The 25261-nt window shown below is 44.7% G+C and overlaps 2 protein-coding genes across 3 annotated transcripts; one reads left to right on the top strand and one right to left on the bottom strand.

Moving 5' to 3' along the window:
- Positions 1-1338: 1338 nt before the first annotated feature.
- Positions 1339-23454, bottom strand: LOC143906969 (cell growth regulator with RING finger domain protein 1). Of its 2 annotated transcripts, none has more exons than XM_077423396.1 (6): positions 22714-23454; positions 18808-18983; positions 6218-6389; positions 5616-5754; positions 5385-5492; positions 1339-5184 (listed from the first exon to the last, which is right to left on the bottom strand). In XM_077423396.1, the coding sequence occupies exons 1-6, from the start codon at positions 22911-22913 to the stop codon at positions 4702-4704; spliced, it is 1278 nt and encodes a 425-aa protein (XP_077279522.1). In that variant the 5' UTR covers positions 22914-23454; the 3' UTR covers positions 1339-4701. The 2 variants fall into 2 exon arrangements, with proteins under 2 accessions (XP_077279522.1, XP_077279521.1); XM_077423395.1 differs by having other exon boundaries at positions 5616-5757; positions 22714-23453.
- A 224-nt stretch (positions 23455-23678) lies between these two features.
- LOC143906991 (acylphosphatase-1) lies at positions 23679-25258 on the top strand. The gene is made up of 4 exons (XM_077423442.1): positions 23679-24166; positions 24253-24269; positions 24764-24873; positions 24978-25258. The coding sequence occupies exons 1-4, from the start codon at positions 24010-24012 to the stop codon at positions 25090-25092; spliced, it is 399 nt and encodes a 132-aa protein (XP_077279568.1). The 5' UTR covers positions 23679-24009; the 3' UTR covers positions 25093-25258.
- The last annotated feature ends 3 nt before the right edge of the window (positions 25259-25261 follow it).

Genomic DNA, 25261 nt, shown 5'->3' with positions numbered 1-25261 from the left:
TGTCCCGATGAGAAAAAAATTTCTGACATTTTTTATACAAATTGAAACACTTGAGAAATGCTGATAAATTGTATATCTTATTTCTAGAATTTTTTATATACCTATATACGAATTTTAAAATATTCTCTTAAAAAATTTCTCATTTTGTAAAAAACTTGTAGAAATATGAATAAATAAAGAATTTTTTTAGAGAAATTTTCATAAATTTTAAATATAAAAAATTCTTAAAAAAATATTACGAGATATTATATATATATACATGAGGCTTTTTTTCAGCGAAGTAGCAATTTAAGATTTCTCCTTTCAAAAGAATGACCTCAATCAACTTTTGGTATTAGAATGCATTTATCCGTTGATTATTATTAAAGCAAAAATAGCGATTTTCCGAATCGACCAAGCGTTCTCCTCATTGCACGTAATTGTTCTTATCGCGCGAATTGTAGATCGTGTAAAGTGGGCTTCCGTCTTCCGAGCTCCATATCCGTCCTCCTTGTGCTTTATTTCATTATCTAGTTGTGTCCTCCTTGTCCCAATGGAGCGCGAATGTGTGTTTCGAGTGTAGCCAAAGTATATTGTTGGAACAAACCAATAATCTGTACATGATATCCGTTCTAGATTAATATATAACATATATTCTTGAGAATCGAGTTTCAGGAGAGAAAGAGAGAGAGAGAGAGAGAGAATTGTGTGATTGCGAGCGTATCCTCGTCGGTTAATAAATAAATAAATAAATAAATATACTAGATAAAATAAACATTATATATTTCAGACGTTAGGTGAGCAAAATGTTAGTAGGACGCTAACGGATTTGAGCAGAATATTGTGATAGATTGGCATCAACGTATTCGCGTCAAGTTCGTTTTTTGCCAGTGGGACCTGCAGATATAAATGGTAAAATATAATTCCATAGCGGATTGCTAGCGGAAATCGAGCAGAACCGATTATCTCATAACCATTTAAATGGTCGATGGAATACATTATTCAAATGATTACGAAAGGATAACGCGAGTAAACTCGGTTTTCGCCATCGATCTCCCGTTATATTCTATTAGCAGTTTTCATTATATTCTTGGCGACAAGATTTACGTAACAGACATTTTGTTTTTGGCAGAATTTTTATCTGGAACTCTTTCGTACGTACGTGTTTTAACGCAGGGCATTATAAATAAAGGTCAAATAAAATCAAATATTGAGTCATGAAATCAATGAATCAACGTAGAATAATTTTTAAGGGGACTACCTTAACTCCAGATCCTGGATCCAAAAGTTCTCTCTGAACCAACCACCAAGGTTCGACGACGATTATAAAGAGTATAATGATGGTGGGCGAGAGGTATGTAAAATGCCAGCCAATACATTTTATTTAAATAAATTACGTACACGTGCGTTTCGAGTCGAATCGAGATATTCGATCTACGCCTTCTTTTTATCGCTTAGAACATAAATTAAAGTGTTAATTTCTTTTACGATAAATTGACTGCAAAGGCCTTCGCTCTCTCGTGTCCTCCGATCGAACCATCCTTCCCTCCTCCACCTTAGATAAACCTCTTTAGGTCTCTTCCCCAAACGAGTCCCTCCTCCGGTCCCAACCCGTTCACGAGTCAACGTGTTCGCGCAGATGCTGTTAGAAATTATCACAGTCTATCTATTTACAGCGTTAAAACGTTAACGTAATGATCCTAATCTAGAGAATTAACATCGCCTCCCTCTCACGCGTCTCGAATACTTAGTGCCGCACATTCGTTGGCGTTTTAACGTTAAAAAACTCGTCAAAAACGCCACATGTGCCCGCCCATACACATACATACACACACACACACATACCCACTAAACGTATAAGAATTTGCGAAACGGATAATACTTTAACTGTACGTGCAAAGTTCCAAAGAAAATGCTTCTTGCGAGAGCGAGCTCTACTAAAGAAGTAAACTTACGTATTACATAATCGTACATATATATAGATATATCTATCAAGTATCGGACAACTTACCGGCGAATTCGTACAGTTAAGAACAACAATGCTGCCCGGTTTGGATGTAGAACTACATTTGCTCTAGACTTAGACGTAACATGAATAGATGTAGCACGAATAAGATGGTATTTATAGTCCGATTTTATATTCAAAAACGTTGCGAACAGTTTTGAGAAATTGTAGAATCATTTCACATTGGCTGGATATAATCTTAGTATTATTTGAAATCCATCTTAAATACAGAATAAGATCGGGCTATATCGTTCGTAGCATTGGCTTCTTACAGAGGAATGAGATGCCAACGAATTAGGTGGGACTGCGATAGGTGAAGCAATAAATACTTGTGAAAAAATATATTATCGCTGGTCCGCACGCAATCGCGTACTTTACATTTCCGTGGCATTCTTTTATAATACTACTATGTCTATTATCAATAATGATGCGTAGTCTAAACAAACACGTCGCGCGGACACTTTGTATGCGCGCATACAAAGTGTCCGCGCGCTTCTTCTTCTTCTCTGTCATATCCAACTATTCGTTGCATTCAGTTCAGCGAAGCCATACTTCGTCCATTCATACTAGGTATATTGTTGCATGTCGATTTCAATCTCGCTACACCAAAACTAGACAGCATTTTTGCGCTCTCTCTCTCTCTCTCTCTCTCTCTCTCTCTCTCTCACACGCACACGCACGCACGCACACACATATTGTACCGTAGATTTCGCTTATCATAGTGTATTTACATTTAACGTACTTACATATACAAAACGTCACATAGTAAAAATTCCCGGTGTGATCTCCCATATATACATGGTCATTTAGGGAAACGTAGTCGCAGTCCTCGAAATTTCGGCATTGCTTAACGTTTAATTCGGTTTCTCTATGCGGGTGCTCTTTCAGATAATATAATTCGAAAGGAAAGCGTCAAAAAATGACGATGTACAAAAAACTAGAATTTTGGCATAAAATTAAAACAAAAGAACTTATTATAATCAAATGTAAATAAAAGAAATTGAATAATTTATCTAAATTAAAACGTACAAATTTTTCATTTTAATTTCTCTCAATTATTCAGTTAGGATAGAGTCACGGTGGGAAGAAGAGAGAGGAACGGTGCTTTTTCTTTAAGGAAATTTGTAATTATATCATATTTTCGAATTTAGGCAACTCTACGGATTCCCCTTGGAATAGGCCACCCGATCGTTGGATGAATACACTTGGCGTTACGTCTTTATGTTTGAATTAGACATTCTCAGATCGAGGATATCGCATCTAAGTATTCTTGCATCAGGAGTAAAAAATCCGCAAAATTGTTTTTATTTAATTAATTTAATATTACGTAACCTAACCCTAGGCTATATTGTTTGTCATTTAATATTTTATTTAATCCTTTATACGCATCCCAAGTTGTCACGAATATTTAATTCAGAATCACGGTTGCCTACAGACGTTCGACTTGCGTTTAGGCTTTCGTGATTCCGAACGAAATGTCTAATTTCATATGCAAAGACATAAATGACGTCGAGTGTCCAACTGCATCGCGCGGTATCTGTCTCCTAAACGGAGTGCGAAAGTTCGTTAGCATTGTCAGCTTCTTCCTCTAATTGGGTGAGCTGAGATTTGTTCAGATGGGTCAGTTGGCCCACTGACGCGCACAGTAAAGTAGAATATATACAATGTTTAATGTTTCTAAGTTATAACTTTAAAATCTTTTCTTTTCTCGATAAAAGTAAAAAGCTTAGTTCCGAAATGTCTCAAATCTACATATATATTTCCAAAAAATTAACATCGTGTATGCATAAGTAGAGAATATAAAAAATTGCAAAAATCTTTTCAATTAAATATTCCTCAAATAGTAAACGTACGCGCGTGTGTGTATGTGTTTGCGTGCGCGCACGTGTGTGCATATACGTATGTCAAAAATTGTTGAATAATCAATGATTGAAAATAAATGATGGTAATTCGATTTTCCAAAAGAGAATGACTATGACAAAATCGTACATAATTCTCGATTGATTTCACAAGTGGACATTTAAATAATCTTAATTTAAACATTATTTTCTTTCGAAGATACGTGATACAAAAAATTGAAAAAAAATGTGTTAAACAACAATTTTTTGTAATTACTCTTATTTTGACTAAAAAAAGAAATGATGCAACTTTTACATTTCCGTCCAATCGAAGAAATTAGTTAAAACGATCGAATGTGTGGTAATTGTGCGACTTATGTGAAAATTATTTGCACGTGTAACGTCGAATAACGACGTCTTTTTCGCGAATACGTCTTTACGAACTTCCGCATCTCCCTTATAATTAAACGCTAAATCAATATATGGTCAGTGTTAGTTCGGTTGATACTTTTTGTTTTGCCGATTGTAAACTCTATGCCATTCCAATGTAAATCAGAGATGAAAGTAACAGTTAATAAACTATCCACTAAATGTAATTTTTTTCAAGTTACATAAGAAAAATTAGGACGGACTAAAACTTCATTCTTTAAAAATAACTTGAGCAATAAAGAAGTGAGATACATTGACTTCTGTTTTTGTGGAACGCAATCATTACGAGATATTTAATATTTCACCGCGTCAATAACTGTGTCACCTTGGATTTACATAGGAATAAATCTGCAGAAATAATTTGTACTAAACAAAAAAAGTCTGACAACCATTCTGACGCTTGCGTATATAGGACGCGTGGCCTCAGTGATGACGATAGGAGCGATACTCCTATCGGGCGAAGCCGAGGAAATCGGTGAGCCGGTCGTTCCAATCGTGGAGCCAATGGGTGGGCCCGTGGCTAGGCTGGCGTTGCTTGCACGGGTTGATCTCCTTCTCCGGCGGCATATATTCCTCGCTGCGTATGCAGAAGTAGCTCTTGATCGGGCTGCGGCACATCGGACATCGGTCGAGCTTGCCGAAGCAGGAGGCGCAAATGCAGGTGTGTCGGCATGGCAGCAGGGCGCGGGATAACGGGAAGTACTGGCAGACGACGCAGAGCTGCTCGCCAGCGGTATTCCAGAGCGAACCGCCTTCCTGGTCGCCACTCTGACCGGACGCCACCAAAGCGCCCCGACCACCGCCGCCGCCACTGGCGGTGTCGTTGTTGTTGCACGGTTCAGCGAGTGCCAGGGCTGGCGAGCCCAGACCCGCTGACGACATCGCGTCACTCTCATCGTAGTTGCTCGAGTTGCCCGTGGCCAGGTACAATTGCTGCGAGAAAATAGCGAGCGCGAATTGTCACGGTGTGTTTATCGATGAGCGAGTTTCGAGAGAAATTTCGCGGTTGTCTCTCTCGGTGCACGTTTTCATCTTTATCGTTTTTTACACGATAATTATATCGTACGGATGATCCGAGTAGGGATATATATTTCTCGCGTCCCGATGATTAACGATAGATAACTTGCGCTCACCTTTAAGCAAGACAGTTGGCCGTTTGCCTGCTTCAAATACTGCGCTAGAATCGAAGTCGGCAACGTACACACGCTGTCCTTAATGTGAACAACGTTCACCAGGGCCACCTTAAACAGAGATCAACGTGGGCGGGAGATGATGTAGCAACAAAAACAATGAGACGGGTTTCTCCTTCTTTTCTTCTTCTCTTTTTACAAAAATGTATAAGATATGGTAAAGAAATTACTCACGGTTTCGTCGGGATGGGGATCCCGGTTGTCTCTTCGAGTGAGGAAGATCACCAGAGGATAGCAGAGCCGCGGAGGGGTGCCGAGTTCCAGTTCCGGGGCCGGTAATGACAATCTCAACGTTTCTTCACCATGCGGCTGTCTACTGCAGTTTCGGTCAAGGAAAAGTACGCACGAGTAAACAACATAAAAAAAATACACGAGTAGCGTGAAAAAAATGTACGAGTAAAAATGTGAAGAAAAATAAGTGGAGCGAGCGAGTCGGCCAGTCGCGACGTCGCGCGTTCTTGAAGATATAAATTAGATCGAGGAAAATATCCTGACTGAGAATGACCGTGATCGATCGATTCGCGCAGACTTTTTCTCGCGTGTCCCCGGCTTAACTGGTTTAATAGTGCGCAATTATATAATAATTTTGTCGTTAAATCTTCGCTACGGGAGACCGCAGCTAGAGCTGACCAGACGTTCTCCAGATCACACGTGATTTAACTGGCCTGCTAGATTACGCGAAATTGCACTTCCTGTTATTTCACGCCTCGGAACTCGCGTAAGATCGCGCGTCCGCGTCCTACCGGGACTTAAAGTCGACGGTTCTCAAAGGATACGTTTGCGGTTGTGTGAGGTATTGCGCGTGCCCTTGTAGAAGGGTCCCGTTCAGCGACGCGTCCCGTAACGTGCCCCAAGGCTTCCAGAGCGCTAGATGCAGCTCTCTTATGCTGACGCCCCAGATCGCCTGCAGTGAATACTCCACTTGGCTGGACACCTCGCACTCCACTTCTAAAGAACAGACGTTTATCCTTTAGAGAGCTGGAATTGAGTTAGATGTGTAACTTATGAATCCACGAATCAAATTCGATAATGAAACGTCGTCTTTCGAATACTATTACGCCAATACTACAAATTGTAAGAAAAACAATGGTATAATGGAGTGGTGTTTTGAAAAATGTCCTCTTTCTTCAGTTCTTAACCGTCTTCTTTTGTCACATATATGGACAACGGTGACTCCTTCTGCGCGTATCCTTATAGGATGCGCCTTAGGAACACCGGTTCCGAACAGCCTCTATAGAGGGTACAGAAGGATATGTTGACGGCAAAGAATTCTACTGAAATAGAACAACTCTCTACGCCACGATCCACGATTCTCGTCAAATCAATTTGAATATTTGAATTAGGAGTATATTTTGCATATTTTACTTATGAGAAACGATACCGCGGTCTAAGCGAATTACATACAAACTCGTGGGAATGAGTATATCTGCGAAATTCGAAATGCACTTGCAAATATCTCGTTAATTGCGAGAAAGAATCGGAAATTTGTTGCGGCTGATGTTCAAGTCTCGAGAGTCGAAAGGACTGCGATTTCACTGATAAAAAAATCCCACGAGAGATCCGAGATTACTTGGAATACCAGTAGCCCAATTCTGTAATTTTAACGACAACATCGTTATCGTTATATATCGTTGCGCAAGTAATCACAAAGCGTTCAAGTAACCTGAGTAGATTCTTTAACTTATATTATGTAAGATATGTAAATCTATATATGTAAATCTATATATGAGAGACGAGTATCGTTTCGTTTACAACTCAACAACTTTGAGTGGTAATAATCTCAGTTTTTTATTCATTTTTCGTTAGCGTTGAAAGTGCCATTCTCGCGTTACGTTGTCAGAACTGTCAGAAGTTGCGTTCCGCAAACGGCAATTAAAGAAAGAAAAAAGAAGGAAAGAGCATCGTCCGTCGACAAAATACCCATCGTCCATCGCTCGACTGTCAAGAAATACATATATGGAAACGCCTCGAAAGATTACGAACGAATTACAAGCTCGTGGAGATTTACATAAATGTCTAGATCAACGCAATGTTCTCAAGATATCGCTAAAACAACGAATATAATCACACCTCAAGGAGGGGGGGAGGGGTATATTTTTGTCGTTATTTCATCGTCATTTCATCCAACCGTTTGTTTAATCGGTGATTATTGGTTTACGAGAGGACGATAAAACAAGCGCGGGTCGATTAGGTGACCATTGATACAAATGCTTCGGCGGCTTTATCAGCTCGATCGCTTTACGCCCCGTTTACGGTCGTGCAATAATTCGGCTCGGATTGTAACGGTACGTGGCGCAATCGAGATATACGAGGCAAAACGCGCGCGCACTCGTGAGACTTCAACGGGAGACCGGTGTATCAGCTACGACTACGAAATTTTAGTTTCTTTTCTCAGCAACGTCGGTCGAGACGCTCGCTTAATTGCGCAAACGTGGGATTTTGCAACGCTCCGTAATTCACGATCCTGCAAGAGCCGTCGGCGTCGGTACTTTTTTCCGCCGCCGCGCCGCGCCGCGCCGAAGAACGCATCGTCGATCGCATCGCGGATGCGATCTTGCGAGCCCCCTCCTATCCCTCCTACACCCTCCCTCCAATTGCCTAATGGTAAATCGCAGTCAAGTACGACGTGGGACGCCGAATTGTGTACATTCGGCATTTTATACGAATGCCTCTTTTGGAGATGTGTTCGCGCATCGTGCCGTGCGATTCAAAATATATTATAGAATACGGAATGTACAAGTATAATGTATGAATAGAGTGGAATGTGGAATGTGGAATATGGAATATGGGACGGTACAATAAATTTAATATAAACAGATTCCGCTGGAAAATTATGAAAATACTGAAACACAAAAATAACGCGGATATTATGCGAGTGAAAAGAGTACCTATAGCAATTACAAAGGCTAAGATATAACGCAAGAGATATAATGAGCGCAAATTGGAGTAGCAGGTTGTTCACTATATCAACAAGTTTTTTAATGAAATTCTCTACCAATTTTCGGCAACTTTCCGTTCAGGTCTCGTATGTCACACGCGCCCTACTTGGAGTCTGGAGACTAGTCTTGCTTGTGACATAATATATATATCGTATAATATTTACAAGACTACAACGTTATTATTGAGAAAAAGATCTAATGATGTTTCCAAAATGTAATAATCATCCGCAACATCAAGCGATTTGAACGGAAAGTTCAGCGTGAGAGGCGTATGTATCACGTGACGGAAAACGTGTTAAGAACGGACGAAAATATTTAAGTACGGATGAAGAAGGAATGAGACGAAATAACTTTCCGTGGAAGTCGTCTAATTCCTGTAATTTTAATTTTAACATTTAAAATTTTTTCAATTTCGAAAAAATATACTCTTCTTGAAAAAAGACAAAGGAAAATACATCCACTCGTAAAAAACCCTTACAAGAGGTTTTGTTGTCGCCGAGGTTTGATTCTCTCATTCATTGCGCTTACTTCGTCAGCATCTTTGTCCGATGTCATTGCATATTTTAACTTTTAACAGTTTTGTGTATCAAGGGGTTAATAGTGCGTAATGTAATAGTAAAGAGTAATAGTAGTTGTAACATTAAAGCTAGGTTGTGCTAAATTTACCGTGCGTGAACAAAGATGCGTTTGACAATCTGACGGTAAACTATTCGGTGGCGTAACTGCGAGATTTTATTTATATAAAGGTGTTTGTCGTTCTTCGGACGTGACCTATTCAAGTATTTTCCGTTAACAATGATATGTAAACAGTGACGAAAGATGACGTCTTGAATTGTAGAAAGACGCTCCTTCAACTTAATAACGCAATCTCAAGCAATCTCAAGCGTAAACGAGCGCTAACGGTTAAGCGCTTTTTTAATTCATAATTGTACATACGAAATCGGACGCATACGCATGACATTTTCGTCGGACTTACGAAAGGCCGACCTAACCGTGGCTGTAGCACGCTGTACGCGCCACGGTGTCTCGTCCTTAGAGTGATCGTCGCGACGAGCATCTCGGCGAGAGTGCGAGGTGGGACGGTGGCGGAGGCGGCGGTATTACGGCGCTGGCGCTGTTATTTCACGGCTGGTTACTAAAAATTATTGCGTAAGAAACACGCTTTCGACTTTTATCTTTCTCTCTCCTATATCGACACAGTCTCGTTCCGAGAGATGTCCACTGCGTAAGGGAACCAAGAGGGTTTCCAGGTCGCGTCACACTTTGCTCCGGCTACCGCGCTGAGCGCTCTCCTCTCTAATCACTTGACGATCTCACGAGAAAAAGAGAGAGAGAGAGAGAGAAAGAGACGAAACGTCAGAAACGATTGCACAGTTATTCTCGGACGAGAAAATCAGAGAATTACCCCCTTTTAAATTCGATTGACGATGAGACGAGATGAATTGGAGTCTAGGTTGCGGTAGCCTCCCGCGACTCACCTCGACTTGAGTCGAATCGAGTCACGGGACTCGCGAGTCGCGAGCCGGACATCGCGTCGCGTCTCGCCGGTAGCTTTCACTTTCGTTCGCCTCTCGCTAAGTACCGCGAAATCTCAAACGCGCGCGTTTCGGATTTTCGTCGGCACGAATCCGCGATCCGCTCGTCCTCGCGTCTATGGTCGAGGAATCATCGCCGATCCTTTTAGAGAGCGCCGAAAAGCCGAATATCGCGCGCGCGGACCACAATGTCAATAAAAGTCCACTCTATAAATTTTGTGTTAAAATAACTCATTCGTCGTGTTACTTGTTGACATTTAGAAATGTTATATTGACATTTTTTACAATGTATGTTTACAATAATGTAAAAATAACTTGTAAAAAGTGTTGATATATAACATTGACAAAATTTTTTACCGTGTAAGAAACCGGTTCGTAAATCACTTCCAATCGTTTCTCGCCTTTGGTGATTTTTATCCAGTGTTTTATGTTTTTTTCCGTCCGTTCTTTGCGATCGGCGAACGTGGATGAACGTGCCTGCATTTGCTAAGGAACAGATTCCGTCGGTTTTGAGGGGAATGCAACTGTGCAGCGAATCTAGCATCATCCTTTTATATGTTTTCGCAACAAGATTGTACGCCTTCACAAATTAAGAGACACTAAGCAATTTAAAGCATCAAATTAGAATATATCTATACGTTAAAAAATTTCCTAATTCTTTTTTTCTTTCGTCTCGAAAATTTAACAAACGACGCTTCTCTAATCTATGCTCTTTACATCTTTCACAATATATGTACTTAATATAATTAATATCCTGATGTATATTATACTTTGTATAACAAATTATGTTAAATACCTTTTTGTTTGCAATGTATCCGTGTACATAAAAATCGCTCCAGTCTCTTTTCTCCTCCGACTCGAGTCGTGATTAAATAACCGACGTAACCGTCTAATTCTAACAATAAGTCTAAGATACCGTGTAATTATTTTCTATAGTTACTCTGATCCGCGATTCCCCTCATGCGCATGCCTCAACAAAAAATCTGTCCACTGACCGCGAACTTAACATCGGACCTAACGTCCATTTCCTCAAGTTTCTTTTGTCCTCTTTTTCATTAAGTCGATCTAACTTCTCGTTGCTATTATTAACACAGCCTCGCAAGACATGTTTTCATTATGATATAAGTTATCATTGTGTGTTAAAACGTCGATAAACACATCGCTGGTTATAGAGTATATAAATGCCTTTCCGCGATGCAGAGAGAAAGAAGAAAAAAAGTTCCTTACCCGGTCTACGTGACTGAGCGGTGGTACCGAGCCGGTTGCCACTGTTGCGGCGGTATATCGATCAAGGCCGTCGCGATCATCGGCAGCCGGCCGAGAACTATTTACCGATCGTTTACGTGACCTTTTTATACGCGTAAAGATGAATCCAGACCAAACAATGAGCGCGAATAAACGAATGAACAATTTGCTTGCGGTGCGAGCGACTGAGCGTGGACGCCGGACGGTGCCGTGCGTCGGCGCGCGCCCTGATCGTCAGGGCGATCTCTCGTATTTCGAAGAAAAAACACTTTCTACGTTCTTCCACAAATATTCGTAATCGTTTGTCCTTGTCAGCTTAATCTACATCCACCTTAAAACTCGTTCGCAAAGAACGAAGCAAATTCGTTCGTTCCTATTTGTTTGCGCTCTGCGCCTGCTTTGTCTGGATCCGGTTATAAAGGCAAGGCGTACGTGCGGAATCGCACGTTCCCTTCGCGATCCGGTATTCGTTAAGTCGTTATTTACGGCTCGGAATTGTTTCTTCGAAGGAGAATTTTTTTATGACGATACCAGTTGATCGTATCCTTGATCTAGCGTCAAATATCTGTGCACGTTGAAAGTCGCATATACCGGTTATTTCTTTCGCTGCGTCAGGTGTCGGGTAAAGTTGACATCAGTTTTTTTTAATTTGAGAAATCAGCACAATAGGAAACTCCTTTATCTCCTTCGTGGACACTTACGGATAGAAATTGAAAGAATATTAAGGGCGCGGACAGACGAGACACTTAATAGGGGCCCTACAAATGAGCGCTACACCGAATCGCTCGTCTGAACGGGCTCGTACGGACGAGACACTTTGTAGGGACGCAGAGAAGCGTTACAGACCTATAAATATGGATCCGTAGCGCTTCTAGCCGACGTCTCGTCACTCGTCTCGTCAGTCTGTGCTCCAAGTACGAAACATTCAAGTCCAAATATATAAAGAAAGAAGATAAAACAGAAAAGTGTAGAAAATTCATGAATAACAATTCACATTTCCATAAATAGAAGCCGAATATATACGAATACACGTGAAACATATTCATCTCGATTAATTCCAGGGTCAAATTAATTGGGATCAAATAGACTCGACAGCTATCTAACGTTCCTCGATGTCCGACGCCTTCGGCATCCTCGTAAGAAATTGACGGAAAAATAAATATATAAAATCCATCCTTTAGTTTTTGACATATTTCCTGACCTGAGACCTGAGAGGGCTGAGAGAGTCGAGGCGGGCGCGCGGCGGACTGATTGGGTTATCGCGATTCTAACAACCGGCAAACACGCGGGCAGACCGTCGCTGGCGCAACCGTCCACGATTACGTAATGGAATTCGATAATCGAGCGAGCTGACCTACCCGCGTCTGCGGAGAGCAGCGTCTACAACGTCGTGTCTATCCGACGACGCTCGGTCTCCCGGAGTGTGCAGAGTGTGCTCTCGAGGACGCCTCCATACAGAATTCCGAGAAAGGGCCACATTTTTATCAATCTTTCCGACGATCCACGCGGAACCACGGCCGACTAGCGATCCGATCTATTATACTTATCCATAGGCAGTAACAATCGTGCACGAATGTGCGTGCACGCGCGAATTACACCAACTGTCCCTTTCACCGACAGCCCGCGACAGTCTCGCAGCGCGAACATAGTAATGGCGCATCGACGCTGCGAACTGGGTTAGATCCTTATCCTTGCGCGTTTTCGTTACTTATATAACTTCCAATCGAGATCCTATTAAATCAGACTCCACGCTCCACCTGAAAATCGCGTTAAAGAACGCGATTGCGTTCGAGCTGCTCGACTCGACTTGAAACTTGACCCGCGAGAATAAGCCAGCTTCTTTCAATTCCTTCTCGGCTGAAAGAGAGAGACCGACGCACAAGATCGATCGTCGTGGAAAATAATGCACGAGGGATATACTTTGCGTATAATAATTATTTAATTTACGACCGATAAAGTAGCCTAGAATGCCCATCAGAAAGGACGAATGCGTCAAACAAATTTGCAGCTATAGAAGTGACTGAAAATGACGTTCCCTCATTATCACGTCACCTCGGTTTTCTTACGAGCGCAGCTTACAGATTATCCGCGCGCTCGCTCCCGAAGACGTACGTTGTGTATGTACCATCGCGTATACCGGGTGGGCGGCGCGGCGCGATTAAACGAAAGAGAGAACAGGGAGCCGCGGGAGTTGGAGCGGGGCCCGGGCCCGGGCCCGGGCCCGGCTCGGCCGACTGGATGGCCATGGAACATGAAAGTGCGTCCCACATTTGTCGTAATCCGCGATCTGATCTTTCGGGCGTGCGACATTTTCATCAAGCTCGTTTTTACGAGCCTGCGTTGCTGCAACTCGCGCGTGTCGCCCCCCTTTTCTTCCCCTCCCTCTTTGATTTTCTCGTCGTCGTTCCGCGAGAAACGCCCGGTACGAGAACGTTCGACGAGGCGAAATTCAAACTCGCGCAAATCGGACCGCGATTAAATTTTCGAGATCGAGATCATCATTCACACTCGCGTCGAACGAGTCAAATGTCACTGTTCGCGTATAGCGGTACCAGCCGCCGATGTAATTATTGACGTTGATGTAATAAATTAATATTGACTGCGCAATTAAACTTAGCGGGTAAAGTGATATCAATAAAGTACATACCTCGAAATGTCACGTTCCGCAATTTTTTTCACTACTTTGCTTCTTTGTTATTTAACACGGACGGAAGATATGTCTTGCGACGGTGCTGACGTCACGCATCGCGCACAGATTACTTCGGAAGAGACAAGATAATGTAACAATGCTTCTTGTTTTTCTCAGAACGAGATTTACGCATACAATCATATATAATCTTACTTCCATTTCAAGTAAGCATTGAAGGAAGAAAAGATTAATAATCAACAACATGCTCTCGTATATATCAAATTCTCTTTACTAACTGTCATATACCTCGTCTCACGCCGATATGATGTTTCGCAAGTGCGGATTTTACCTTACGAGCCGTTTCTATATGCGTCGTCACGCCCGCGCGCCATACCTGTCTCTAAAAGTCACGATATCGCGGAACGAGGAACGAGTATGTTATTAGGTTATCATATTATACCTTTTCGTGTTTTCGCGAAATTATTATGAAAAATTTTTTTTGAAAACTCGTAGGCATTTCCCAATCGCCAAAACGCACGTCTGGCAAATAATTATGTAATGTCGCTCAATATTAGTGGAAGCGGCGTTTGCTTTGCGCGAAGCAAAATATTTCAGAATCCGGCCGACGCGTTTCCATCGTGTGCAATCGACGCCGACGGGTAAATACGGAATTGCAATCTGCAATTTCCGATCTCGCCGGTCCAATCGCGAAACCCCTCGCAAGCCTCGCGCGAAACGCACGAAACACCCGATTACGCTTAATCGCGCGCGATATCCCCCCCCCCCCGTCTCTTTTTCTCTCCTATAATATATATTATCGCGCAAACCTTCTCCCTGCTTCTTACGCAGGAAGAGCGGAATTGCGGTAACGTGGTAACGAATTTCAATGTCGCATTCGCCTCGCCGTGCATGATTCAACATTGGAAAGTAGACGTAAACCGATTAACTTGAAAGGCATCGATAGCTCACCCGAGCTTTTCTTCATTAATCATTACGATAATAATAACATAATTCGCTGGCGCGATCTACTCTCATGTATATAACTTGAATAATATGTGTAAAAAATTACTATAAAATAGTCTCACGCAATTACGAGTCTTATTGAGTTTTGTCTCACGCATGAGAACGACAATGGCTACGACCTATACGACAGACGACGGTAGAACTTTACGATCTATTAAGCTACTTCGTTAATCAGCCCGAGGCCATTCGTCACGAGCGTCATCGAATTAGCGTTTTTTTTTCCCGTCGCGCGGTCATGTTATATCGTGAAACGACGAGAGAATTAGAAGGAGAAATACCTACTCGCGTCAATCGCAATACCGTTATCAATTATACAATCGCGATTGTTTTTAAATAGATACGATACGCTCGCGCGTATTTCCACCCTACCCCTTCTTTCCCTTTCCTTTCCTTTCCTTTCCGCATTAGCGATGCAAATAGACCGCGCCACATTACGCCGCAATTACATTATAAATCTAGCTTTGCCAATCGGGCGTCAATCAATTAATTAGCACGCGTGTAAATATGCAATTTTAACAGGCGGATTGTCAATCACGTAAATTCGATCCGCGAGTATATATCCGCGATTCGTCCTCGCGATTTGCGCAAGAGTGAAAGAGACTTTAATGTCAATGTTAATGTAATGTACGGGGGGCGGGGAGGGAGGGGGGGCGACGCCGTTTGTTTCGCAAACGACGACGGACGCGCGAGCGACGAAATCGCAAAAAAATGACCGATCTCCCGCATCTTTCGGATCGATCCACCTCATCCACCTGGGGGATATCGAGAGATTACAGCTCGAGAACGACTCGCTCGTTCACTCACTCGAGGCGAATTGCGAAAGGCAGCAATCGCGAATGGATCACGCGAGCGCGCGCGCGCGCGAGAGAACATCTCGGGGGCCCGGCAGTCGGCAGTTGCGACACGCGCACGCAATTACGCAACTTGCGTAACCCTGCGCCGCGACTCGTTCGAGGAACGCCCCATATATTCGCCATATCGCATCGGGGGGGAACTGGCTGGTATGCCGAAATTGCCGATTCGAACAGGAGATTCGGTTTTACGTTTAAGTATTTCCTTAAATAAAATCAAATGTTTGGCAAAGTATACGGAACAGTCGAAAAGAGAATCGCGAGGAGATTATCTTCTTCTCTTTGACGAAGATAATATTAGCTAGGAGAAACAAGTATTGTATTAGTAATAAGTATCAGTACATTGTATTTAGGTATAAGGTTTGATTGATTTGCACGTTGGATGCATCATTTTAAGCGAGGATATTGGGAATGGTTTGAAATATACCGTTATATGCCGCGTTTATATGTATATTATACCGTATATATCGTGCATCTACATATGTATGTATGTATTCTTAGAGTTTGTGTAACAACAGAAATAAAAATCGATTAACACAAAGCGGCGTGACGTCGGCGTCGTGATGTGTATACGTCGGTATATATATGTATGCACAACTTTTCGATAGCACCGATCATTTTATTACCGTTACGTTAAGGGAACATTGATATTGTCAAATCTAACGGGTTTGTAATCTCACTTCTAAGGCGTATCTTATAAAGGGAAAAACATCTCGTGTAATTTCTTTCGTGAAACACGTACATAAAAATATGAAATTACGAATCTGTCTTATTTTGTCATCGTTATATTAATATTCAAACACAATAGCAGTAATATCGTCGAAATCAAAGGTTTATGAAAGCGATTTAAAAAAAACCGGAGGTAGACGCGACGCACAATCGTGAAATTTCAGGTTTTACAAACTTCAGGGATACCGATTCGAAACGGAATCGTTTATTTACCTATATATCTACCAATGTACATACTTCAAACATTGCGCGTCGAATGTCGATGCTTCCATGCACAGAATCGAGCTTCGTACCGACGAATCAAGGGCGATCGGCGTTTCGAATTCCGCTCTCGCGGTTGACCGTGAGGGTTGCGCCAAGTTCTTTCCTCGACAAAGTCTCGGTTTTTTCTTTTTTCTTTTTCCTTTTTTTTTCTTTTTCGAGAACGCCGCGTAATCCGATTCGGCAAAACGATTCCACTAGGATTAATCCCTAAATTGACGCAACTGACCCAAAAATTGTTTTCCTCTCATTTCTCAACACAAAGAAGGACGGAAAAGAGAGAGGAATAAAAATTAAGATAAAAATCTCGCAACTCGAAAGAAGGAAAGGTTGGTTGCTCAAATCAATATGACAAGACGCGGTCAAAATTTATGAAGGATATTCATGGGAATCTGTCGTCCATGCTAAAGTTGAAAACAATTGTCCGCATGGTTGTCGAGTAATTAATTATTGAAATTATACTCGATATACACGGGCATGAGCGACACAGCAAAAATGTTACGACACCCGTAACGTAACTCGAAAGCGTATTAAAAATGATAAGAATTTAATGAAAATAGATGCAAATAATTCTCAACACGTTTAGGAATTAAGGACTTTAACGAAGACTGAAATGATTTGTCTACGTATAGTTATCGAGAAATTGTAAAAATAAAACAGCATATTGCCACGCGTTACAACGTATTTTTTCACTTTGGTTTCAACTGTACGAACAACGACTTAAAACCTTGAGAAACAGCTAATTACCTAAATGCATTCCACATATTCATTTGCTAAAACTCGGTTATTTCACGCGTTGAAAAATTTGATTCTTCAGAGTCGACAGCCGTCTCCTCTCGCCGCCTGCCCCGCAACGCGCGACGACAACCGACCTCCTTAATGAGAAACGCCGGGAATAAATATGTTTCGAAATGCACACTTTATATATGGATGTGTAAGATGTGACTATACATTTAGTAAACCGCAAAAATATCCTTTCGCCGAACGTGCGATTTGTCGACCCTCCGGTCGAGTACGTCGGACTCGTCGGAGCTCGGGAAAAGAAGAAAGAAAAACAAGAGAGAGAAGCGAGAGCGGTCTCGGGAAACGGGAATTAAATGAGGCGAGGCAGACTCTCGGTAAAGGACGCGATTAATGACGGCCGATAAAAGTCAAGCGACTCGCGGTGACCCGACTGCGCGACAACGGACAACGGTGAGCGGTCAAGGTGGCGCGTTTCATAATTCAGCCGGTGCGTCGCGCGCGCGCGCCGCTCCGTCACCTGGCAATCCTGGCACGCCAATTACACGCGGCGCTCTCGAGATAACCCACTTTCCGGCGCGGCGCGGCGGCGCGACCAAGCCGAAGACGTGGCTGGCTGTTCCGCCGACATCGGCGTCATCTCCTTCCTCCACGACCGATTATTATTTATCCCTTCAACGTTCGATCTACAGCCGGACCCGCCGGTCGCTAGCCGATACGCGAAAGAGTCTGCTCTTTTGCGCAAACCGAACAATTTTTTTACCTTCCGATTGCCCAATTAGAGAGTCGCGATTTTTTTTAAATTTTCGGTAAACGTCACGATTGCGCAACGTGACGAAATCGTAAATCGTACGTGAGGTATCGTAGCAAATATTATTTGGAAACGCGTTACTCCGTTAGAACGGTTTCTCTCTGACGCAGAATGCGGAACGAAGATTTCGCAACGGTTTATTATTCGACAATGCGCTCATGATTTTTTACTCGCTAAATTTTTCTTTAAATATTTACTTAAAAGTAAACTAACGAGAACTAAAGACTCGCGCGCAAAAAATGTGGGGAAAAAAGGAGAGACGGAGGGAGACGAACCTTGTCCATATATATTTTTTTTCACCTATCGTCGATTTTTCTTCGCGCCTAGGCTGTCATTTCCACGTCGTCGAATTTTCGCGGAACGCGCGAGTCCCCGTAACGCGAAGAAAACAGCATAAGAAATCTGTTACGAGAGGCGAGGAGTCTCGCGACATGGCGCGCCAAGCCGGCCAAGCAAACAGTTATAAATCACGGGCCACGGGCCAGCCCAGCTAGCGCCATACGTAAGGGATAAGATCAGACATCGGACATCGGACCTGAGCGATGCCGGACGTGTGGTCGCGCGTGGTCGCGTGGACGAAAGGCGTAAAGCGGAGGACTTACCGGCGTACGTGCTCTTGAAGCTCTCGTGAAGCTTGAAGGTGAAGGGAATATGGACCTTCATCATTTCCATTTGCGGTATGCGCGGCGAATGCGTTATCACGCCGCCGCCGCCGCCGCCGCCACCGCCGCCGCCGAACATCAGGTCGTCGCCGTGGACGCGTAACACCATCATGTTCCTGCAATAGATGAGACGCACCTTTCAGATCGATCGATCGATTCACCGACGAGGCGACGAGCCGGAGATCGATCATCCGCACGGCCGAATCTTCGTAATCGTGCCAACGCGATTTATCCGTCGATTCAATCGTTTCAATCCGACAAATCGTTAAAAACATTCGACAGCTGTTAATATTATAGTATTTGTAAATTCGAGACTTTGATCAAGCTATTATCATTTTATGAATTATACACGTGCGCGCGATCTCACACACACACACACTCCATAATACACCGACGATAATCTGTTTTTTCTTCAGATTTCCGCGTACGTTTATTTTAATCGTGCGCTGAAGAAAACGAAATTATTATCGCTAAACAGTGTTTTTCACGCTCTAATAATCGCAACAAAAATCAATTCTTATTTCTGATTAGAAATTCCAGAAGTTGGAAAAAACAGAAAAACGCAAAAACTCATCCTTGACAAATATGTCGATCGAGGAATCGTGAAAAAAAAAAAAATGACGTAGATGTACAGTACAGCGGTTTCATCGAAAGGATACCGGTGGTAATTTTGGAATCGACAAGGCGATCAACGGGATCAGACGCGATGATCGACCAACGTAGCAAAACCTATGACGACAACGACGAGACGTAGAAAAAACTGACACGGAACAAATATGAAAACGATCGTTCACAGTTAAACGATTAACGCGCGATTAATATGCGAACGACCGGCTGTTTCCACGGACAATGAGTCGAGTTCGAAACCGAGCCGAGCCGTCACTGTCAGTGACCTTGCGGCCTTGAGACGACGAAGGAGCACGTGCTCTATCGCGACAAAAGTAATTCGACGAAACGGATCACAGACACGGACGGTCAGGATCGAGAGATCGTCCTGACTCGCGATTCGAAACTCGCCGCGCTGGGAGACATCGCGCGAATCTAAATCTAAAATCCAAACGATCTTCGTAACGAAACGCGAAGGATTAAGAAAGAAAAAAATTCGGCTTCGCCGGATGTAAAATTTACATCGATAATCCTTTCCTTTAACGCGATTCTTTCAGTAAACATTAAACACGCGTTATATCGTTCTCACATGCATCGCGAGACATACGTGTACCCGATGCGTTGAGATTCGAATTTTGCGTCGATTCTCTTTACACTCGTGCAAATCTACATTTCTTTTCGCTCGACAGCGAAGCTGTTTTTGTAAAAGACGCGTGTTAAAATTCAACGCGGTACGCGTTACAAGTACCCCGTTCTCGATGTGACGCGTCACGCACGTTCCCTCCTTACACACGAAAAATGGCCTCGCGATATTAATGCGGCAACTATTTTGAACGAAGCACGTCAAAGCCTTGCGTTGCGAATTTCGCGGAAAGTCGCAGCAAGATTCGAGTCGAGTCGAGTCTCGAGTCGTAACCCTTCGTGCGTAACGTCGGGTCACTCGTGCCCTGGCGAAAGTGACTGTCCCCTCTGTAGCTCGAAGGGAGAGGGGAAGGGCGAGACCGAACTATACCGAAAAAAATTGTATACTACACAACCGTACTAACAATAAGCTACTAGCTCCCCAAGCGCCGACGGTCCAGCGCGTAAACAGCCGTTGCTAGAGCCAGACGAAATTTTGAAAGCGCATGGCACGAGTGACCCGACGTTACGCGTTAAGTACGTTGATTAAAAATAGCAGGTGAGTAAAATGTTTATTTTACGTTGGATGTTTTTTTTACTAAAAATTCATGTTCTTTCATTGGGACGTGACAGATTAATCTTAGTTATCGATAAACAATACGTTTTGACCGTGCACAATAATTTAGCCTCGATATAATTTTTTCATATTTTTGTACTTTTTTATACGTTTGTAACAAATAATTGCGATTGATTACATTTTCATGAATAAAATTGATTAAAAATGAATAAACGGTGTATTTTACTGTACGTCGTACCTATTTACGTACTTTCAAAAAACGTGATTTCGATGCTCAAAACTTAAGCATATCCCATTGATTTATACATGCTTCTAATATTTTTTTCTTTACGAAGTACTATTCTTAAACTTTTTTTTTCAATATATTAATTTTTGCCAAAATTACGATTTTTTGAAAAAAAAAAAAAATGGTCCATTCTTCACGTTTTTATTTGTTTATATAAATATATTGTTTAAACAAATGAAAAAATCGGCAATATAGCGATCGATCCTTAAAGTAGGATAGTTACATGAATTTTTTCAGATTTTTTTAGAACACTTTAAAGTATTTTTTGGGCGTCGGACACGAGCGACCCGACGTTACCCGTTACAGGTGCCGAAAAAGACGTTACGCGCGAAGGGATAAAATTCGGTTCAACGGCGAAATGTGAGAAGGAGCGTCGAACTTGGAAGGCGTTTCGCGGTATCGAAATAAGTTTGATTCGACTCAGGAGAGCTCGGAAAAGAGGAAGAGCACGGGGCGCCGACGCGTACGATGACAACGACGGCAATAATGACGAATGACGAGGCTGACGACTGACGCGAACGACGACGGCGCGCGGCGGCGAGGCGAGGCGAGGCAACGGGAAATTTACCGCTCGCACGTGCGAAGAGTTTCACGATTTACAAACACAGCGCGACTTAGCTTTCGAGACTCTTTCGTGCCTACTTTCGAGACCCCGAGCACGAAGCCACGAAAGTGGCTGCGTCACTCGAGAAAATCAGAGATACTCGTCGCTCGTTGCGTCGTCGTCGTCGCACTCCGCGCCGGCCGTCGTCTACTCGTCTACTCGTCTACTCGTCTCTCGAAGCGCGGAACTCGCCGGGCTCAATCGCCGCGCGATTCGCTCGTCTCGTGGCGCCGCGAAAAATCCTTCCCCTCTTTTCGAAAATTTTCAAAGTTTACAAACGCAACCCCCGGAATCCCGTTTCGCGGAGGAATAAGATTACACCATCGATACGCTCGACATCTCGGAGAAAACCTCGCGTTCGCGTAGGTCTGAAGTCTCGGCGTTTTCCGCCAAGATCAAGGGGACGGGAGCACGGACGATCCCTGCCTCAGGCTTCGAGCTTCAACTTGAACTTAAACTCGTACATATCCGTTCGGATATTCATCCTCATCGCTCAGGCGCAGCTACACATATATGACGTCGCTTATCGCTTCCGGAGCTATCCCGAGTGCCGCGGTTAGCCGTCGGGCGGCCGTTACGGAAGGTCGGCCCTCGAATATCGCAAAACGGTAACGGGACGGCCTGCAAAACCCCGCTTTCCGGAATGAATCGCGAATAAAGTACGACGAACAAATACATTTTTTTTCTCTTTTCAAAGTCGCGCGTCTCCGTCCAACGTCCTAGCTCCGTATGCGTCTAACGCTAACGTCGAGCCGCGTGGTCGCGTGGCCGGTCACGAGTGAGTCACGACTCGCGACCGACGAAGCTGTCTCCGAGAACGTTTCGCGTCGACGCGTATCGCGCGACGCGCGAGCGTTAACCTCCGCCTCCGGATCGTCGCGGCGGCGGCGCCGAGACCGGCGTCGTTGCGAAACGCGACGTCAGACGGATACTCCGAGTTTCTTTCTCTACGCCCGACGACGCGCACCGCGCACCATCTTCGCCAGCTCGTTATCTCGAGCTGCGACCGCGACCGCGACCGACGCCTGACGCGGATGCGCCGACGGAGAGCGAGCGGAGCAGGGCAGAGAGAAAGAGAGAGAGAGAGAGAAGGAGATGGTCGGGCATCGGGCAAGGTACGCGTTTGACACGCGTACCCCGTACCCCACGTACCTCATGATAAAGAGGAAGACCCCGCAGAAGCATATGAGGACGGCGAGCACGGAGAATATGTTGGAGAGCTCCGCCACGGAGACCAGAATCGCCGTCATCGTGTCGCGCGTCGCACGTCCGCGACGACAAGCGCCGTCGTCCGTCGCCGTTGCGTCCTCCTCAACCCCGGCGGCTGGCCCGTCGCCCGTACCCGCGCACATGCACGCACACTCGCGCGCGAAGCCTCGCGACCCACAACGACGACGAGTCTGTCTCTCGACGCTGTTAGTTGTCGACGACTGTCAACGTCGACCGTCAACCGCCCTGTCGTCCGCCGCCTTATCGCCTCCGCCTCCGCCTCCGCCTCCGCGTTCTCGTTCTCGTTCTCGGCTCGACGCTTCGAGGCGCTTGGCTTCGAGCGCGCCGTCGTCGACAGTCGACACCTCCTTCATCGACGTCCCGTGACGCGCGACGAGCTTACGCGCGTAGCGCGGCAGACGAGACGACGCGTCGCGCTCTCGGAGCGGAGCGGAGCGCGCAACGCGATCGAAGAATCGTCAATTCGGTCAATTTGACGTCGCGAGCGCGCGAGAAAGACGGCAAGCGTCGCGGCACAAGAGTGGACGACCAACGTGCGCGAACATCGCTCGACGTGCCGAGTGCCATACGCGGTCGGCGGTGCGGTAGCGCGCCACGCCAGTCGACGCTCGCCAAACTGACAACTGACCGCGCGTGAGTCGCGTGACTGCGCGCGACCGGCGCGCGGCGCGCCACTTATACGCGTCGCCGTTGGTTGCCGCGCCGGCCGCGCGAGCCGCGAGGGCGCAACGCGCGACACGGCACACGGCGGCGACAAAAGTTCTCGGTCGCTCGCCGTAGTTAAAAAATTCAACAACCGTTTTGTTCGAACGATGGGCGAATCGATTATTTAATTAATATGCCAGATAGCGCGAGAGCAAAAAAGTTAACGAGATAAAATTAAAAACTTGGACTAAACTTTGCTCGATAGAGCTTAATCACGATTAAAACCACCGCGAGATTGAGCGCTGATAACGTAAAAGCGTGCGCGATGGATTCTTCGCGAGCGAAAAATTAGCGCAAAATGTTGGCCGTTGCCAAATTTGCCGTGTCGTTTATTTTCGGAACGTAGGATATATATTCCGATTCTCCCGTACATACAAATGGTCTCCAAAATGACCCAAGCGCCCAAGTAGCGGCGGCCGGGCGAACTGGCGAGTGGCGAGTGGCGAGTGGCGAGTGGCGAGTGGCGACATCTGGAGCGATCAGTCTCGATCGACTGCGACTCCTCGACGCCGAATGATCCGAGTATTCGGAGTAATCGGACTCGTCGGCGTCGGTTTCGCCCTTCTCGCTCGTTCGTCGTTTCCGCCGTCGTTACCGAGATTGGCGGGGCAGGGGACGGAAATGTCAAGGATGCTCGCGGTAGATTTCGAGGTCTTCGGCATCGTGCAAGGTAACGCGAGACCCGTGACCTATATCCGGCGACTCGTTTCCAATTGTTCGTCCGTCTCGTTGTATTAACGATCGTGCTTGTCAAAGGTGTCTTCTTCAGGAAGGTGAGTAAAAGAGTCGTCCGGAGATTCGACGTTCGAGGCCGTTCGAAGCTGCCGAAAATGCCGATGCCGATATGCCGGAAACCGGAAACGCATAACGCGATCGACGATCGACGGACGAAGGGTGGCGAGCGGTCGGTCGGTCAGTGGCGGAGAGGCGGAGGAGCTTGAGACTCGTCGCGACATCTCCCGGGTGTTCGGTCGATCGATCTAACCGTTTTTCGCGTTACCTGTTGCGCGTGCTTCTTGCGCGATCACGTAGATAAACGGTAAAACAAAACCGTGCGTATTCGTTCTAGCTAAAAAATGTATTGACGCTCGCAAAATTTATTTTCAATCTTATTGAAGAACTGTACGAAATTAAAATATATCTTCGGATTAAATTGTACATTTACGTTTACACCGCGCGGTACCGGGTAGTCCAGGTACCTTATACGTATATCTTTCGTCGCCGGGAAAACTCACGCGTAGGCGTCTTGTTTGCTTGCGGATAACAGTACGCGCGAAAACGCGGCGAGGAGCTGGGGCTGAAAGGATGGTGCGCGAACACCCCGAACGGTACCGTGGTCGGCCACCTGGAGGGGGAGAAGGCGCAGGTCGAGGAGATGTAAGGACGCTTATATTCGATCGATACGCTATGTCGACGAGCGATCGAGAAAGCCAGATATATATCTGCCCCGCTGTCGCTTCTCCGTGTGTGTTTTGTTTCAGGAAACAGTGGCTTCGCCATACCGGAAGCCCTCGGTCGCGGATCGATAAGGCGGAATTCCGCAACGAGAAGGAAATCTCGCAGCCGTCGTTCTCCAACTTTGAAATCCGGAAGTAGGCCGGAACGAGAACGGGAGCGAGGAGTGACGGCACGCGTCAACGATAAGTCTCGATAAACGTATTTAACTCGCTGAGCGCCCATTTGCTGCTCCGCTGTTATCGTTAAATTTAAATGAGCCGTATTATTCAAATAAATGTAACGAGTTATTAAATTATTGCGCGCACCC

Source organism: Temnothorax americanus, unplaced genomic scaffold (genome assembly GCF_048541705.1).
Source record: "Temnothorax americanus isolate GAGA-0224 unplaced genomic scaffold, ASM4854170v1 Scaffold78, whole genome shotgun sequence".
In the NCBI taxonomy this organism is placed as follows: Eukaryota; Metazoa; Arthropoda; class Insecta; order Hymenoptera; family Formicidae; genus Temnothorax; species Temnothorax americanus.
The sequence above is the reverse complement of the archived record's forward strand: the minus strand, read 5'-3'. Positions and strand labels throughout refer to the sequence as shown.

Coding starts and splice junctions, on each gene's coding strand:
- LOC143906969 (XM_077423395.1), bottom strand. CDS start 22,913: ATGTGCGCGGGTACGGGCGACGGGCCAGCCGCCGGGGTTGAGGAGGAC. Junction 18,984..22,713: donor GTCTTCCTCTTTATCATGAG/GTACGTGGGGTA, acceptor CATCTATTGCAG/GAACATGATGGTGTTACGCG. Junction 5,493..5,615: donor ATCCCCATCCCGACGAAACC/GTGAGTAATTTC, acceptor TCTCTGTTTAAG/GTGGCCCTGGTGAACGTTGT.
- LOC143906991 (XM_077423442.1), top strand. CDS start 24,010: ATGATCCGAGTATTCGGAGTAATCGGACTCGTCGGCGTCGGTTTCGCC. Junction 24,874..24,977: donor AAGGCGCAGGTCGAGGAGAT/GTAAGGACGCTT, acceptor GTTTTGTTTCAG/GAAACAGTGGCTTCGCCATA.